We start from the raw sequence: 19,827 nt of genomic DNA on the forward strand, positions 1-19,827 counted from the left end.
ACCAGTCCATTCTGAAGGAGATCAGTCCTGGGTGTTCTTTGGAAGGAATGATGCTAAAGCTGAAACTCCACTTTGGCCACCTCATGCAAAGAGTTGACTCATTGGAAAAGACTCTGATGCTGGGAGGGATTGTGGGCAGGAGGAGAAGGGGACGACAGAGGATGAGATGGCTGGATGGCATCACTGACTCGATGGACATGAGTCTGGGTGAACTTCGGGAGTTGGTGATGGACAGGAGGCCTGGCATGCTGCGATTCATGGGGCTGCAAAGAGTCGGACACGACTGAGCGACTGAACTGAACTGAACTGAAAGTTAAAAGACTGTAGGGACTTCCCTGGCAGTCCAGTGATAGGACTCCTCACTTCCACTGCAGGGGGCCTGGCTCGGATCCCTTGTCAGGGAACTAAGGTCCTGCATATCATGCAATTCAGCCAAAAAAAAAAAAAGAACATAAAAAAAGGCTTTGCAGAAACTTTAGTCCAGTAACATCCTTTGCCAGGGAAGAAACTGAGCTCAGAGATATTAAGTAACTTGAAAAGTAATGACTCTTATATTCATGCAAGAAATATAGTTTTATTATTTATGAATGTTGACTCTGGAGCAACACCAAGATCAAAGCTCAGCTCCAGACTTACTAGACTAACTTGGAAAACAGAGAAAACCACCTTTCCAGAAGGAATGATAAAAGGACCCATAACATAAGGTTATATGAGGAGCAAATGAGTGAAGCTGTATATAATTCACTCCATTATACAGTAACTGTATAACTTATTGTTCAAGCTGGGAACACTTTTGTGAGAGAGAGGTGGTGCTATTAATAATTATGTTGGCAAAACACATGTTAACAAGGACCTTGTCGAACAAACCACCACAGATGGTCACCCTCGTTAATATCGGTAAAGGGTTTAGGACAGTGCCTGGCATAAATTGGGCTTCCCTGGTGGTTCACATGGTAAAGAATCTGCCTGCAATGCAAGAGACCCGGATTTGATCCCTAGGTCAGGAAGATTCCCTGGAGAAGGGAATGGCTGCCCACTCCAGTATTCTTGCCAGGAGAACTCCATGGACAGAGGAGCCTGGTGGACTACAGTCCATGGGGTTGCAAAGAATCAGACACAACTGAGCGACTAACACTTTCACTGGCATATATTAAGGGCCATGTGTTATAATTATGTTTACAACTTGGGATAATTAGGAAATTCAGCATACAGGACTGCATAATATCATTCAACAGAAAAGTGGATTCATTTAATTTGCTTTACAATTTGCTTTCCCAGAACGCGTCTATTTTATAATGGCAGAGACATCCATTGAAGGCTTTCGTCACCATGGTAACATATAATTGCTTATTTCCTTAGAAATAAATATTCCTGCCTTCCAGGGAAGCCAAATCTTCATTACTATGCCTAAAATTTCCTGGAGGAGTGAACCAGTTTTAATCTATGTTCATCACACAGCTTGGTTTTGGCACATTCAGCAAACACCAGTGAAGAGCCAAACAGCCAACAATTACACAATAGCTGTCCTTCTGTTTGCAAAGTCAAATCACAGAAAGCCAATGACAAAGAGAAACACTGCCTTCTCTGTATCAGCAGGACAGAACAGATGTGGGATCCTACCTGCAGGAAGCCTGCTGTCTTTGTTCTGCTCTGTTGGCTCATTCCTTTGGTTAGATACCACCACCTTGGAAGTATTAATCGATTCTAACAAGGAGACAAATTCCAGGAAGTTGGATTCATTTGGTACTTGTCCTTCCTTGGCCTCTAGGTCAGATTTGGAAGTTGGCATTGTTTGTTCTTTATCATTAATAATTTCTGCAGAACTTTTGCTCAAGAAGACATCTGTCCCACTGTCCACGCTGAGGACCCGGGCATGTCTCTTCTCCTGGCTGGTTCTACAAGATGATGGATCAAGGTTGGCCTGGGCTTCCATTCCCACCTCAGACTCGGAGACCATGTTAGGTGTAGGTGGGGGGGTTGCACAGTGGTCTCCTGGGGAAGGACTGTGGTCCTGGGTGGCACTGCCCCCCTCCCCAGATTCATAGCCAGAACACGGATTGGAGGACGCCTCCACCGTCAGTCTCTCTGGCGTCCTGCCACTCCCACTGCTTTCGGGACACACCGTGCCTCCTGCATCCTCAGACAGCTGGAAGGTGATGACAGGAATTCTCATCTGCTCCACATTTAGGGGACTGGCTGCCCCTGGGGGAGCTGGCTCAGCATCAGCCTGGAAGCCAGATGGCTGAGTACCAACCGCCTTGAGATGCAGCGAGCTTTCCAAGTCTGTCATGGAGTTGGGCGTACTGCTCATGGTAATGACGATCCTAATGGGTTCGTGCAGACTCAGCGGGTCACCAGGTTGAGAAGTATCTATCAGAGTGACGGCGACCTCACTATCTGAGTCACCCACGTCCTGGTTCAAGGTCGAGTCCACCTGCTGGGAAACTTGCCCCTGCACAGGTCTGGCGATGACGGTGTTACACTGTGGGCAGCTGCTGCTCAGGCTGTCCTGAGGCGACTTGTTCTGTAGCTTGTCCCTGATGGAGGCATAATGACCAGGTTCTGGAATCAAGACAGAATTCTCACTCCCCCAAGGCTGGACAGAAACGTCCGTCTCCAGTAAGTCGTACTGAGACAAAGACAGGTAGGGCAACTTCTTTACGGTTTCTTTGTCCACCAAGCCATCCTCGGATCTGTGGTGGAAGGGGGGCTGCCCCCTGCCCCCTCTTTCCTTCCCTTGATCACCGATGCAAGTTTCTGCCACAACAGGTTTCAGTGGTATTGCTGATGTGGTAAGGGCTCCCAGCACGGGTGCTTTAGAAGCAGGTAAGCTTTCCGTTTTGATAGCAGGTGAGGTAGATGACACTGGTGCTATGGGTTGGTCATCTGAGAGAACGACACCTGAAATCAACAACAGCATCTTGATTCCCATCCAGAATGGATGAATGATGTCCCAGCGCAGACCAAATGATAATAACTTATTATTATCGTACATAATACCAATAAAAAATTTAAAATAACACCAGCAACAAATGTGATTAGATGCTTATTTTTAAAATACCACCTCTGCTGTGAAATTGATCTGGAAATCTCCATATTTAAGATAATAATTCAGACTTTCAGCTTTCCCTCTTTTGTGGCCCTGGGAGTCAGACTCGTGCATACTCAGTTGCTCAGTCATGTCTGGCTCTTTGCAACACTATAGACTGTAGCCCGCCAGGCTCCTCTGTCCACGGAATCTCCCAGGCAAGAGTACTGGAGTGGGGTGCCACTTTCCTCTCCAGGGGGATCTTCCCGACCCAGGGATCAAACTCACATCTCTTGAATTGGCAGGTGAATTGTTTACCACTGAGCCACCTGGGAAGCTTGGGAGGCAGACTAGTATGATTTAAACAACATATTTGCAATCCGAAAGATGTTGGCTGTGCTGTTTACTAGCTACAGTACATTGGGTAAGTTACTTAATCCTTCTAAACCAAGGCAGGGAGGCTCCAAAATATACGGTTGGCCAAAAAGTTCATTCAGATTTTTCTGTAAGATGTAATGAAAAAAAAACAAACAAACTTTTGGCCAATCCACTGTAGCACTTGACAAGCCAAAGCAGCTTGGATTTTATAATGTGACCTCAGCAGAAGTTGTTCAATGCAGAGAAAGGAAGAGGTTCATTCAGGCCTCCAAAAGTTCTTTTCTAAGTCTTCTAAGTCCTGCTTCTCAGTGGTGCTAATGGTGAAGAACCTGCCTGCTAATGCAGGAGACGTAAGAGACGTGGGTTCAATCCCTGGGCCAGGAAGATCCCCTGGAGAAGGGAATGGCAACCCACTCCACGATTTTTGCCTGGAGAATCCCATGGACAGAGGAGTTTGGCAGGCAAAGAGACAAGAATGACTCGGGTGACTTCGCATGTACACAGGGCTTCTGAAGGCAGTCAATAAACAATAAAATAAAATCTTAGCAAAAAAGTAAAATAAATATTTGGGGTGGGAGGATTAAAAGGAAATCCCAGAAACAAAATTTGTAAATGGAGAGAAATGCAAAGACACAGAACACAATGTTGTTAAGTGGTTAAGAATCCACCCTTCCAATGCAAAGGGCAAGAGTTCAATCCCAGGTAGGAGAACTAAGACTCCCACACGCCAGGAGGTACAGCCAAAAAAATGAAAAAAAAAAAGCAAGTATGTGTGTTGATGATGAATTTACCTATTGTATATCAGCTATTATGAGCCTTATGGAAAGAGGCATAGATTGGAGAAAGGACAATGAAATACGATCAATACAAAATCACAGTCTGAACACAGACATGATATACAGATTCTGATAAATAATTAAAATGAAGAGTTAAAGAAATGAAGGTAAAATATAAATATACAGTCTTAGGTACAGTTCTAAATCTTAATGACTTCATTGGCATTCGGCTTTATAAAAACTAATTTGTGTTTCACTGAGAATAATGCTGTGATAAAATATTAAATAATGAGAATAAGCACTCTACCTTTGAGATCTTCCACTGTTTCCTGCGCTGGCAGGTCCTAGATAAATGAAAGAACAAAAATCAATCAGTGACTCAGCTCCCTTGCTCACTTCCAGGCAGTCAGCAGACACAGAACAACAACCACTGTCTTTCTAAATGGCAGGTGGGAAGAGACAGTATAGTGTCCACTATACTGGACACTACATGTATGAGACAAATGGGGATAATTTAGTGTCTGGTACAGACATCCACCCAAGACCCCAGTGCTGTGATCAAAGGGAGTTTGATAATTAAAAAAGTGAGGAGACAAATAATGTGCTACTTTATATTGTAAGGAAGAGAGTCCAAGAAAGTGAATCTAGAGGGGGAAAAAAATGGTGATTTAAGTGTGATTTCACGTGGAGTGAAGGACTGGACTCCAGGGAAAGGCACTGAAAATACAGTGACTGAGATGGACGACAGACAGGCCCAGGGAAGGGCAGTGCAGATGTGTTTATGGGGTCTGGTCACCTGCAGTCCCAGCAGGGTGGGCGGACTGCAGAAGAGGCTGATGGGTGTGCTTGCAGCATGTGATTAGGTGTTTATCTCATGGCCCAAGGGCGCCCCTCAGGTCACTGCTACCCAAAGACAAGTATTGACAACCAGCACGTGTAAACCGCAGCCACCGCCATTGCACACTTCCGGAATCAACAAAACAGCAGCATGAAGAGAGTGAAAGAGAAAACAGACCACTGACCAGGAGCCCAGAAGAGTGATGAGAGTTTATGCTCTGTCCTCCGGAGCTGCCGTGGAGAGGAGGTGTGGAGAGGGATCGATCGGCTTCTTTTTTGCCGCTGTTAATCTGTCCATTATTGCTAATCCAGCATGAGAAACACAGGGGTAGTGATATTATAAAATAGAAGTATGGCTCTTTCGGCCTTAGTCCCTAAACAATTATTTTCCTTGTTTCCACTTTGTCAAATCCATGGTATACACAATTGAATAGTACTCAGACTTCCCTGGTGGCTCAGTTGGTAAAGCGTCTGTCTACAATGTGGGAGACCTGGGTTTGATCCCTGGGTCAGGAAGATTCCCTGGAGAAGGAAATGGCAACCCACTCCAGTACTCTTGCCTAGAAAATCCCATGGACAGAGGAGCCTGGTGTCCATGGGGTCACAAAGAGTGGGACACGACTGAGAGACTTCACTTTCACTTTCTGGCCATAAAAAAAGAATAAAATAATGCCATTTGGAGCAACATTGGCAGACCTAGAGATTATCATACTAAGGGAAGTAAGTGAGAAAGAAAGAGACAAATACCATATGACATCACTTATATGTGGAATATAAAATATGACACAAATGAATTTATTTACAAAACAGAAACAGACTCCAAGACATAGAAAACAAACTTATAGCTATCAAAGGGGAAAAGGAGAGGGATGAATAAATTAGGAATTTGGGATTAACATATACACACTGCTGCTGCTGCTAAGTCACTTCAGTCGTGTCCGACTCTGTGTGACCCCATAGACGGCAGCCCACCAGGCTCCCCCGTCCCTGGGATTCTCCAGGCAAGAACACTGGAGTGGGTTGCCATTTCCTTCTCCAATGCATGAAAGTGAAAAGTGAAAGGGAAGTCTCTCAGTCGTGTCCGACCCTCAGCGACCCCATGGACTGCAGCCCACCAGGCTCCTCCACCCATGGGATTTTCCAGGCAGGAGTACTGGAGTGGGGTGCCATTGCCTTCTCCAATATACACACTACTATATATAAAATAAATAAACAAGATCCTACGGTATAACATAAGGAACTCAAGTTGATATTTTGTAATAACCTATATGGGAAAAGAACCTGAAAAAGAATCACTTGCTGTACACCAGAAACTAATATAACATTGTAAATCAACTATATGTCCATAAATACACATACAAACAGAAAGGAAAAATCATGGTATACAAACTTTACTTTTAAAAGCTAATAAACATTACTTTAAAATAAGACATGCTCCCTTAAAGAACTATCAGAAATAAGACCCAGAATAGTGACAAATGACCACATGAGAATTATCTTTAATATTTTAGTTCTACACAATGTATTACTTTTAAATCAACAAACACAAATTTCCTGAAAATACTCGCATGTGCTAAGCATTTAAATGATGAGATAGAAAGACGAAAGTAAAATATTTTGTTATGCTAAGCCTAATGCAAATGAATTTCACAGCATGGTATAAGGTCACATTAAACAGTCAATTAAACCATCTGGATCATCAACAATTTTTATGCCTAAGTGTATATGTAAATATAAGAAAAATGTACATATTTGTGTCTGACTCTCCTGGCATATTTTCATAAACACCAAACAAATGAGCGAAATTATTTTAATCAAGATGAAAACATTTAAATTATAAACTGATGCATTAATTAGAAATGTTACCTTGGATTTCTGTGATTAGTTATATGGTCACCGTTGGCCTCTTTGTCTTTACGTGGCTTTTCTTTCTTTCCAGAGGGTCTTTGCTGGATCACTTCTCCTTTATCAAACATGAGGTGTAGGCGATAACTGACCAATTTGATTACTGTGAAGAATATGGTCACTGAACTGCAGTATAAAAATACAGTGATGGCATCTGGAGGAAAAGCCTATAGAAGAGAAAAGAAAGGGAAAAAAATTATTTGCTTGTAGGATTATTTTTATCTTATATATGAAAACATTTTTTAAGTATTTATCAAGCATAAATTGGGCAAGGTTTCAAATTTTATCAGCTTTGTAACTTTTCTTTTCTTAATATCCAAGGAGAAAGAGCTATTACCTTTTTATCTTCTTAAAAAGTCTTTCTTATTTCTCAGGTTCTGCCACTAGCTGCAATGACCAAGATTTGACTTGCAGACAGGAACCTCACAGAATGAAAGATACAGTATAGCAAGGCTCTCCATTTCTACTAGCTCTTTATTCTATAGTCAAATCTGGTCTTCTTGTGCACGTGGTCTTCAAGGCCAGAGAAAGGCCTTTGAGATGCTATCTTCTTCAACAAAACACAAACACCCTTGCAGAGAACAGAGGAAAGGAGAAAGAAATTTTAAAAAACCTGATTTCCCATTGGGTGAATATCATCAAGCCATGGATTTTTCTAGTGGCGTGATGTAGGCAAGGGCTCTATGAGAGTGTACTGTTTCTAAAACACAGAAGGATAATCCCACTCCTGGGCATATATCCAGAGAAGAACATGATCTGAAAGGATACACGCACCTCAGTATTCACTGCAGCACTGTTTACGATAGCCAAGACACGGAAGCAACCTAAATGTCTATCAACATATGAAGGGATAAAGAAGATGTGGTACATCTTCTTTGGGTGTGGTACATATATTAATATTCCATTAATATACATATTAATGGAATATTATTTAGCCATTAAAAAGGATGAAATAATGCCAGCTGCAGTAACTTAGATGGACCTAGAGACTGTCATACTTAGTGAAGTCAGTCAGAGAGAAATATCATATGATATCCCTTACATGAGGAATCTAGGAAGAAATGATACAAACAAACTTATTTACAAACAGAAACAGACTCACAGACTTAGGGAATGGATTTATGGTTACTAGAAGGGGAGGGATAGTTAGGGAGTTGGGGATCAACATGTACACACTGCTAAATTTAAGAGGGATAACCAACAAGAACCTACTGCAGCACATGGATCAATGTTATGCGGCAGCCTGGATGGGAGAGGAGTTTGGGGGAGAATGGATACATGTATATTTATGGCCGAGTCACTCTGCTGTACACCTGAAACCATCAGAACATTGTTATTGGATATACTCCAATATAAAATTAGAAGTTCAAAAAAACAAAAGGCAGAGGGATATTTCCATCAGTAGCAAAGGATCTTTACATGGAGATAATGGTGAGGGTCCGGAGAAGGCAATGGCACCCCACTCCAGTACTCTTGCCTGGAAAATCCCATGGATGGAGGAGCCTGGAAGGCTGCAGTCCATGGGGTCACTGAGGGTCGGACACAACTGAGCAACTTCACTTTCACTTTTCACTTTCCTGCATTGGAGAAGGAAATGGCAACCCACTCCGGTGTTCTTGCCTGGAGAATCCCAGGGATGGGGAGCCTGGTGGGCTGCCGTCTATGGGGTCGCACAGAGTCGGACACGACTGAAGTGACTTAGCAATAGCACTGGTGAGGGTCAGTTTGATTCTGTCTAATCCCCTCAAGAAACAAGTATTAATAGAATCACTGAGATCCATTTAATTCTCCCCTCACATCCCTTCCTATTTTTCTCACAGACCATGAACCATGATGGGTTTTCCAGTCTTTCCTAAGGGATAGAAATGAATCCCTGAGTGTCTCAAGATGATACTAAGAACAGTTTCAATAAAGTGAGACCTTTTTCATCAGTGCACCTCCCAGAAGGACCTCAGAAAGACAGTGATGAGTCCAGTCTGTGCTGCAACGTGGAACACAGCTAGGCTTGGAGACCACATGGCCTGGCCCCCTCTGGTCCCACACAGCCTCTGCATAACTTGCTCTGGTCTTATCTGATTGTTTACCATCTAGGTAAGACCATTTCTAAACAGAATAACAATGGGTTATCGCTCAGATGTGTCTGACTCTTTACGACTCCATGGACTATACAGTCCATGGAATTCTCCAGGCCAGAATACTGGAGTGGGTAGCCTTTTCCTTCTCCGGGGGATCTTCCCAACCCAAGGATTGAACTCATGTCTCCTGCACTGCAGGCAATTCTTTACCAGCTGAGCCATAAGGGAAGCCCAAAGAAAATAGACAAAACAAAAGAACAACCAAGAAAGATCACCAACAGGAAAAGTCAAATTTTCATCACCACTGGCTTATTTTTATTTCATGGGGGAAACAGTCCACACATAAATATAAACTCATAAATAAATAAATGAAAGAATGATTAAATAAGATAATATTAGACAGACAGATAATATATAAAGTCAATTTCCCTCTCTGAAAGCAGACAAGTGTCACATTTACACATGTATGTCCTCATGAGAAGTTGTGAAGAACCTCAAGGAACATACTGGCAAATTAGGAAGACAGATAAAGAGGTCATTAACAGCTTTCATCACCTTTTTTAACCTGTCTGTTATATTTCAGGTCTAAAATATATTTTTAAAATAGGCTAAAAGAAAAGGATGAAATAATGCCATTTGCAATAACATGGATGGACCTAGAGATTATGACGTTAAGTGGAATAAGTCAGAAAGAGAAAGACAAATATCATATATCACTTATGTGTGGAACCTAAAATAGGACACAAATAAACTTACCTATGAAACAGAAACAGACTCAGAGACGTGGAGAACAGACTTGTGACTGCCAAGAGGGGTTGGGTGGGAGGAGGGACGGATTGGGTACCAGAAGTGGGAGGGTGGAGAGAGGGAAAATTAAAGGAAGGTGGTCAAAATTTATAAGAGTAATAAGTACTGAGGATGTAGTGTACATGATGACTATAATTAACACTGTTGTATGATACATAAGAAAGTTAAGAGAGCAGGTCCTAAGAGTTCTCATCACAAGAATTCTGTTCTTCTCTTTCTACTGTACCCATTGTATGTATGAGATGGTTAATGTTAAATAAGCCTATGTTTTGCTGTGATAATCATTTCACAATATATGTAAGTCAAACCATCAGGATGTATATCTTAAATGTTGCGTGTCCATTATTATTCAATAAAAGTAGAAGGAAAAGAAGGAAGATTTTTAAAAAGTTTTTAATAAAAAAATAAATCCCAGCAGGGCTTCCCTGGTGGCTCAGTGGTAAAGAATCCACCAGACAATGCAGGAGGTGCAGGTTCGATCCCTAGTCCAGGAAGATCCAGAGCAGCTAAGCCTGTGCACCTCAACTACGGAGTCTGTGCTCTAGAGCCTATGCTCTTCAACAAGAGAAGCCATCGTCATGAGAATTCTGAGCACCACATCTAGAGAGTAGCTCCCGCTCACCACAGCTAGAAAAAAGAGCACACAGCACCAAAGACCTGGAACAGTCATAAATAAATAAAAAAATTTTTAAATAAATAAATCCCAGGAAATGTCTATGAGCACAGATTAGCAAACTGCCATATACAAAGTACATTCAAAAGCTGTTTGAACTATAATGTAACTTGGGTTTCATAGTATTCCAGTTAGTAGCGGTAGCAAAGAAAGTGCTCACAAAGAAACATGGACTCCCCTGGATTTCCCAGCCTCCCTTGCAGTCTGGTGGGGGCCATGTGCCTACTTTTGGCCAATGGACTATGAGCAGAAGTGGTCAGTGTCACTTCTAAGCCTAAACAATTATAAGTTGGGTGCTTCCTCCATGCCCTTCTCCTCTTTAGCTGATCATGTCAGAGGTCATGATTTCCCAGATCTATCCACAAGATGATAGAGCTTCTTCAGCCTGGGCTCCTGGGTGACTCTGTGGAACAAGGGCTTTCCAAACCCCGGATGGACATATAACAGAAGCAAGAAATAAACCTTTGATTCATTGAACCACTGAGATTTGGGGTGTGGCACCTAGAATGGCTTCACCTAAATGAATGTCAGGGTTCCATTTTATGAGGAAGCTTCCATTCAAATCAGATTAGAGATAAAACTCTAAGGCATTGGGAAAAGAAGGCTAGGGAAGAAGGATGAGAGAGAAAAAATTACTTATGGATACTGGGGAAATTCATTTGGAAAAAAATTGACCTGCCACAATAAGAAGAGATATTACTTTTCAGTTCATTCTCATACCTGTGGGCTACAGCATAAGCTTAATAATGTTGAAATTAAGAGAAGGCAACAAGGTAGAATTTGAAGTTAACATGAGTATCAGTAACTAGTTCGCAACTCAGGTAAGAACAGTTCCTGTCTCATCGTCAATGAAGGAACATTTAGAACTTTATCACATCACCAAAAAGCCCCTACACCACACCAGACTGTAGAGATACACATTTTACTGAAACTTTCCTTGGAGATAGGAAAGATGTCACAGCATGTGACACATGGCACATTATTCTTCCCCAAATTCTCTGCCCTAATGAGTCTTTTAAAAACCTCTCCCTTAAGCAGACCCTCCAAATGGAATGAGCATCTTCTCTGTTTATTATTCAATAAAATAATAAATGACATCAATGAGATGTCCCCTTTTATTATTAATTTTTTTATATTTATTTATTTGGCTGTGCCGGGTCTTAGTCACAGCATGCAGGGTCTTCAACCTTCCTGTGGCATCAGGGTCTTTTAACTGCAGCATGTGATCTCTTAGTTTCGGCATGTGGGATCTAGTTCCCTGACCTGGGATTAAACCCAGGCCTCCTGCATTAGGATCTCGGAGGCTTAGTCACTGGACGACCAGGGAAGTTTCCGAATGTTCCCTTTTTATGCTATATAAACAAGCTCTGCTTAGACTCCCCCAATTCTACATTCCCAGGGAGATCACTGAAAATTACTTTCACAGCCATTTTACTGCTGATCTCATTATGCTCAATCAACAAAAATCTCCAGCTTCTAGAATTTTCTCTCCTATAAGTGTACATGCAGGGAAAGGAGGGGGGTTTAGGAAGGACTCTGTCATGAATGAGCAGTTTTTATATTTGTGCTTAATTTCAACCCCAAATCTTTCCCCCAGTATAAGGTATATTCAGATTTTGAATAGAGGTTTACTTGCTCTAAGGTAAATCATAATTCTCTCTCCTTTCCATGAACTGAGCATTTGAACACATCTTTACTAAAAATAAGAGGCAACATTTTTTCAAAAGTATATCCTTGGCCAAAGATAAGCTATATGTCACTTTCTGATCCATTACTAGGATAACCAGTAATATCATCATTCAACTGAACTTTTTTCTGACAAAATTCATGAAAAATAACGTGTTACCAACTAAGCATCATGAATACAATAGTTCGCATTTCTTGCTAAAGTGGGTTTCTCGGGATTTAGTATTCATTCCCTAGAAGCACCTGTCTGTGTGTATACCCCAGTGATTCATAGCTCTCCCCGTGGGACCCACCTCTGCTCCTTCTGCTCAGAGCTCTGGTTCTTTCACAGTCACCATTCCTTTATATATATATATATATATATATATATATCCTTTTATTGTGGCAAAATACATATAACAAAATTTACCATCTTAACCATTTCAAAATTTACAGTTCAGGAGCATCAAGTCCACTCATAGTGTTTTGCAATCATCACCACCATCCATCCAGAGAGTCTTTTCATCTTCCCAAACTGATGAACTGAGCTTTCCTTGGGAGCCGACAAAGCCAAGTTCAGGGAGCAGTCTCAAGAAGTTGCTGACTCATTGCGAGGAGTCAGGCTCCCACACTAGCTGCTTGGTAAGTGCTTCTGAGATGACAAATGTGGGCCTTGTGAGGGAGAGAGGACCCTGCAGCAGTGACATCACATGAAGAGACCAGGACCACGAGAGGCACTGGATGATGGAAAGGGGACCAATGGCCCCAATCTCCTGAGTCAGAGCAAGGAAAGGGCTTACAGAATCAGGCCTGGTGGTGGGCACAGGGGTGCACTTCTGTGCAAAATGGGAGTGCAGATTTCTAAGGGAAGATTTTCTGATAACCAAGGGACATGAGTAGGACTGTATGCCTCTTTCTTGGCGTCAACCTGCTTCTCCAGTTCCTCGCAGATGGAGACACTGAGGCCCTCCGTCCATCCCATTCTTAGGCTAACCACAGATTGGTCACTGACCTGGGGGCAAGTCTTTCTGCCAACATACCAGCCACTGTAGGTGGGACAGCTGAGTCTTTCTGGCATCCAGTACAGTTTCTATACGACAGCATCAATGTCTTGACTTCCTATAGGACACACCCTACTCCTAAATGCACACCATTATATCACAACCCATGGATGCTCAAACTGACCCATCTTTGGCCAGCATCTACAAGTTTAATCCCAAAGCCTTTCAACATGACCCTAGTATTCTTCAACAGTTTCTCTGACTTTAGGGTCCTCTTGTATGTTGTCTGGCCCAAACCTAGAATGGGCCATTACTCCAAAGAATCCTACTATCTTTAAGAAGGAAATGGTACTTAAAGACCAGAATCTGACTGTGAGATTTGTGCATCCTTATTGGGTTATCATTGATTCTAGGTGTTCTGTTCAGTTGCTAAGTCCTGTGTGACCCTTTGCAACCCCATGAACTGCAGCACTCCAGACTACCCTGTTCTTCACTATCTCCTGGAGTTTGCTCAAACTCATGTTCACTGAGTGATGCCATCCAACCTTCTCATCCTCTGTCACTCCTTTCTCCTCTTGGCCTCAATCTAATAGAGCTGCTGCTGCTGCTGCTGCATCGCATCAGTCATGTCTGACGCTGTGCGACCCCATAGACGGCAGCCCACCCAGGCTCCACCATCCCTGGGATTCTCCAGGCAAGAACAGTGGAGTGGGTTGCCATTTCCTTCTCCAATGCATGAAAGTGAAAAGTGAAAGTGAAGTCACTCAGTCGTGTCCGACTCTTAGCAACCCCATGGACTGTAGCCCACCAGGCTCCTCGTCCATGGGATTTTCCAGGCAAGAGTACTGGAGTGGGGTGCTAAATAGAGCTAAAAATATGCATTAAAAAAAAAGTAAATCATGATTTCAGATGGGTATTTCCAATTCAAATGGTAGATTACAAGGTTCTAAGTAACTTCTGTGATTTCATTTGTACCTGTTTTCTCTTATTGCTGAACTCTTGATTCCTAATCACAGTTTCTTATTGTCATCATCAATCTATATATATAATAACTTCAAAATAATAGTATAAAATCTTTTTGATGACAATAAGATAACCAAATGCAATTTAAGATGTTTTTGCTGTTTTTATCTTTAGGTTATATTCCAGAAGGCCTAAAAACTCCGTGTTTAAAGTCATTTGAAGTAGTTTTTGCTTGAGTATGCCACCAAACTATCAAATAAGATTCATTCCTTTTTGCCAGCTCTGTTAATATCCTCCAGTCTATTTCCTTTACTTTTGTATTAGTTTTTTCTTAATTTATCCTTTAATTGTGTCTTCTTAAAAACAAAAAGGTAAATGCTTTCTATTTCCTTCCTAATTTTTAGCCTAATTTTAACTTCTGTTCTTTTTCTACTTAATAGTAGATCCTAGAGATCACTCTATAGCAGTCTACTGTCCCACTCCCTTTTTTACAACTGCATAGTAGTCCACTTTGGAAGTGCCATATATAATTCATTAACCCATTCCCTATCAACTGATACCTATTTCTAGTCTTTTATTATAATAAATTGTGATTCATCTTATACATATATCCCTCTGAATTTCAGAGAATGGTTATTTGTTTAAAGTATATTAGGTATTACCTTTTAAATCTTTGCAACCCAGATATGCCAAAATCACATTATTTTAATATCTAATTTTCTTAGATTATTACTAAAATAATCATTCATGTGGTTATTGAAAATATATGTATGTATATATATTTCTCTGTCAGTTGTCTATTTTTGTCCCTTTTCAAGGTGTTTATATTTTTATTATTGATTCTTAATTATTCATTCAAAGATGGTCAGTTCCACGAGGACAAGACCAAGTCTGTCTTGTTCTACATTATTCTCTCAACACCTAGCCTGGTATGTAGCAAATAGTTGCTAAAAAATCTTGGTGAATAAATACACATTTATGATAGATATGCAAGTTTACATATTGTAATTTTTCTCCATTTAATAATTTTACAAACTTAGAGAACTACTCAGTTCAGTTCAGTCGCTCAGTCGTGTCTGACTCTTTGCAACCCCATGAACCACAGCACGCCAGGCCTTCCTATCCATCACCAACTCCCGGAGTCCACCCAAACCCATGTCCATTGAGTCGGTGATGCCATCCAACCATCTCATCCTCTGTCGTCCCCTTTTCCTCCTGCCCTCAATCTTTTCCAGCATCAGAGTCTTTTCCAATGAGTTGATATTCACGTCAAGTGGCCAAAGTATTGGAGTTTCAGCTTCAGCATCAGTCCTTCCAATGAACATCCAGGACTGACCTCCTTTAGGATGGACTGGTTGGATCTCCTTGCAGTCCAAGGGACTCTCAGGAGTCTTCTACAACACCACAGTTCAAAAGCATCAATTCTTCAGTGCTCAGCTTTCTTTATAGTCCAACTCTCACATCCATACACGACCACAGGAAAAACCATAGCCTTGACTAGATGGACCTTTGTTGACAAAGTAATGTCTCTGCTTTTTAACATGCTGTTTAGGTTGATCATAACTTTCCTTCCAAGGAGTAAGTGTCCTTTAATTTCATGGCTGCAATCACCATCTGCAGTGATTTTAAGGCCCCCCAGAAATAAAGTCTGCCACTGTTTCCACTGTTTCTCCATCTATTTGCCATGAAGTGATGGGACTGGATGCCATGATCTTAGTTTTCTGAATGTTGAGGTTTAAGCCAACTTTTTCACTCTCCTCTTTCACTTTCATCAAGAGGCTTTTTAGTTCCTCTTCACTTTCTGCCATAAGGGTGGTGTCATCTGCATATCTGAGGTTATTGATATTTCTCCCGGCAATCTATTGAGCCTTCATAAATATCTATTTCTGCTGTGAAATGGGAATAATAGCTCCTAACAGGATTGTTAACTATTGTACTAGTATATTTTTTGGTACTTAATAAGCACCAAATGCTCCTGTCACTTATCACCATCACCATCACCATCATCTATGAATCATTCATCAATGCCATGGAATAATAAATTCAGATACAGTGTTTTGAAGTGAGTAAGGAGCTACAGAGCAAATGTTTTTATTGCTTGCCTGACCCATGACCATGACCTGTCACTCAGTCGTGTCCGACTCTTTGCAACCCCATGGACAGTAGCCCACCAAGCTCCTCAGTCCATGGGATTTTCCAGGCAAGAATACTGGAGTGGGGTGCCATTTCCTTCTCCAGGGGATCTTCCTGACCCAGGGATCAAACCCAGGTCTCCCGCATTGCAGGCAGACACTTTAACCTCTGAGCCACAGTGAGAAATGTTAATATATAATAAGAAAAAAAATAATTATGAAATAAGCCCAACAGTTGTTTTCTTGGTAAAATATTTGTTTCAGGGATGTTTCTTATTTTCTGATTTTTATTCTTCCCTGATTAAGTATTGCATTATAGTCTTTTTTTCTTTTAAACTTTTAAATTTATACTGGAGTATATAGCCTATTAACAGTGTTGTGACAGTTTCAGGTGGACCGCAAAGGGACTCAGTCATACACATACATGTATCCATTCTCCTTCAAACTCCCCTCCCATCCAGGCTGCCACATGCAAAGTTCCCTATACAATAGGACCTTGTCGGTTATCCATTTTAAATATAGCAGTGTGTACATGTTTATCCCAAACTCCCTAACTATCCCTTCCTCCATCCTTATCATATGACATTCCTCATATGCTGAATCTAAAAAGAAATTATACAAATGAACTTCTTTACAAAACAGAAACAGACTCACAGACTTCAAGTTGTAGTCTTTAAAGGAAGAATAAGTTATCGAAAGATTAGGAATACCAGTAGGAAATAAGTATTAGCTCTCTTCATTTTCTTTTGAGATGATAAAGATTTGGAAAAAGGAATTAAACATACATATAACCCAATATAAAATATTCCCAAGGTCCCCCCCCCGGTCTCAACATTTCTATATTTGTTTTTTGTATTTAAGATCAGCCAAAATCAATAAATGAGGTAAAATCAGTCAGTGGTCTTTTCATTTTAAATCCAAGTTTCCTGTGATGGGGAAAAGACTGTATTTATTACATAAATGACATAAATATTCTCTTTTATTGCCATCTAAATAGTAAAACAAAGGTTGTCAGAGAAACAACAGCACCTCCCATTGCTTCTTAAACCCATAGCAATCAGACTGCTACTCCGCAACACTCCACTGAAAATGTTCTTGTCAACATCTCTAAAGACAACAATTTAATCCAATTTTCTAAGCAGCACTCAACAACAGCATAATTTGAATTTTAAGGCAATTCAATACTAGGAGTAACACCTTGGTTTTCAAGCTTCATTTTTAATGATCTGGATCCAGGCCACCACATTGCAGTGGGTACACTGAAGTGCAACTGACCACAGACACTCTTCCAAAATTGTGAATTCCCATATGAGTTAGATTTCATTAATGGGAAGAGTGATTTGATTATCCACTGTGTATGAAGCAGCTCTCCGGGGACCACGGGGGAATTCAAACTGCATCCTCATCCTCAAGATTCCTCCAAACTTGGAGGAAGGACAGGTCTCCCTTGACTCCACATCTCTCTCTAGATATTACACTGCACTATTTCTCACTCCCTGCATGGTCTTTCCCACCTGTCTTCACTTCTTCACCTCCTATTGAATAAAAAAAAAGAAATTATGAGACCACACTAATAAGCATGACAAAACTATAGGGCAGAGGGAAAAGGAAAGCCTTTCTTCACAGAAGAATACCTAACTGATAAATAGAAAATCGCCATTTTGCAGCCATCATTAAGATAATTATCTTAGCTGAGCATCATTAATTTATGGTACAATCATGAATGAAAATTTTGAGGGGTGATATGTGGGGGCTTCCCTGGTAGCTCAGAAGGTAAAGAATCCGCCTACAATGCATGAGACCTGGATTCAATTCTAGGGTTGGGAATATCCCCTGGAGAAGGGAATGGCAACCCACTCCAGCATTCTTGCCTGGAGAATCCCATGGACAGAGGAGCTGGCGGGCTACAGTCCATGTGGTTGCAAAGAGTCAGACATGACTGAGTGACTTTCACTTTGACTTTATAATAACATGTACAATCTCCAGGTTTCCTCTCCCAGATTACTTGTTAAATACAAGGGGAAACCGGGTGGGTACCTTTACAACAAAGAAATCTGACCAACACCATCTTTGCTACTAAGTCACTTCAGTCGTGTCTGACTCTGTGTGACCCCATAGACATCAGCCCACCAGGCTCCCCCGTCCCCAGGATTCTCCAGGCAAGAACACTGGAGTGGGTTGCCATTTCCTTCTCCAATGCACAAAAGTGAAAAGTGAAAGTGAAGTCACTCAGTCGTGTCTGACCCTCAGTGACCCTATGGACTGCAGCCCACCAGGCTCCTCTGTCCATGGGATTTTCCAGGCAGGAGTACTAGAGTGGGGTGCCATTGCCTTCTCCAACACCATCTTTACCAATGACCAAACTTAACAGCACTAAAAATGGGGGAAATTATATTGGGTGGCCCTGATACGATCAGGACAAGACACATCACTTGGTATTCATTCCAAAAAATGCATAATCACACATCTAATCGCAAGGATGCAATAAAAAAGGGTCAAAATTGTGGGACATTCTGCAAAACGACTTTCACTAGCACAAAAGCGAAAACAAAAAAAACTTGAAGAACATGTTCTAGAATAAAGGACAGAGACATCACAACTAAAAACAATGTGCAATCCTCGATTGAAACTCAAATCCAGAAAAACAAAACCAGAAGCCCAGCTAGGCAGGACACTATTGGCATAACTAGTGAAATTTGCATGAGAACTATATATCTGACAAACATTATATCAATGTTTATGAGTGTGACAATTATATAAGAGAATGTTTTTTTCCTTAAGAGATACCTGACGAAGTTTCTAGAGGGAAGTGTCTTGATGTCTGTAATTTATTCTCAAATGATTCAGCGAATTTTAAACTGTATAACCATGAGAGTGATGAAGTAAACATGGCAAAACATTGAGAACTGGTGACTCAAAATGAAGGGTATATAGTATTCATATTCATTGTATTATACCTGTAACTTTTCCGTAGATGAGGGATTTTTCAAAAATAAAAATTGGGGGATAAAAAATAATATCCTACCTCAAAGTTGACTAAAACATAACTCATCACTGTATCTCACCATGCTGAGGAAAAATCTCATGGTCTACTACCTTGGTTTGACTAGCTCTTAATCACTCAACAGACTCCAGATTAGAAATTCTTTCCTTTGCAAAGTCCTTCTAAACACCAAAGCCAGAAAGAGGCCCTCCATCTTTATTGTAAAGCATCTTGCACTTCCCTTGAAATAAGTTATCACTGTGTTATTTATAACTGTTTATCTTTACCTGTTAACAAGGAGAGATACCAATGTATCATTAGCCTGTTGTTTCCCCAATATCCAGCTGAACACTTGGCACTTTGATGTAGTAGACAGAGGTCCAACAAATAGGTCCAGTTCTTTTCTGGTCACACAGTAGGACCGTACTTTCCACTGCCCTTGGAGTACAGGAAAGTCCTGACGAAGAAAAGTCTGAGTGCAATGGGCATGTAGCCTGGAAATCTACATGCCTGTGATAAGCAGGACCCCCTCCTAACCATGCTCTCCATTCCCAACTAACCATGTTGGACATACAATACCAATTTTTTTAAAATGGTAAAACCA

General features: G+C 41.2%; 1 protein-coding gene across 2 annotated transcripts in view; it reads right to left on the reverse strand.

The window, feature by feature from the left end:
• PCNX2 (pecanex 2) overlaps window positions 1–19,827 on the reverse strand; it is a 311,141-nt gene that overhangs the window by 282,223 nt on the left and 9,091 nt on the right. For both annotated transcript variants that reach the window (XM_061404843.1, XM_061404842.1), the window contains exons 2-5: window positions 6,886–7,091; window positions 5,205–5,322; window positions 4,490–4,526; window positions 1,621–2,901 (exon numbers count right to left, since the gene is read on the reverse strand). In XM_061404843.1, the coding sequence (XP_061260827.1) occupies window positions 1,621–2,901; window positions 4,490–4,526; window positions 5,205–5,322; window positions 6,886–7,091 (1,642 nt within the window). The remainder of the gene's footprint in view (window positions 1–1,620; window positions 2,902–4,489; window positions 4,527–5,204; window positions 5,323–6,885; window positions 7,092–19,827) is intronic.

The sequence above is a fragment of the Bos javanicus genome, chromosome 28 (assembly GCF_032452875.1).
Source record: "Bos javanicus breed banteng chromosome 28, ARS-OSU_banteng_1.0, whole genome shotgun sequence".
In the NCBI taxonomy this organism is placed as follows: Eukaryota; Metazoa; Chordata; class Mammalia; order Artiodactyla; family Bovidae; genus Bos; species Bos javanicus.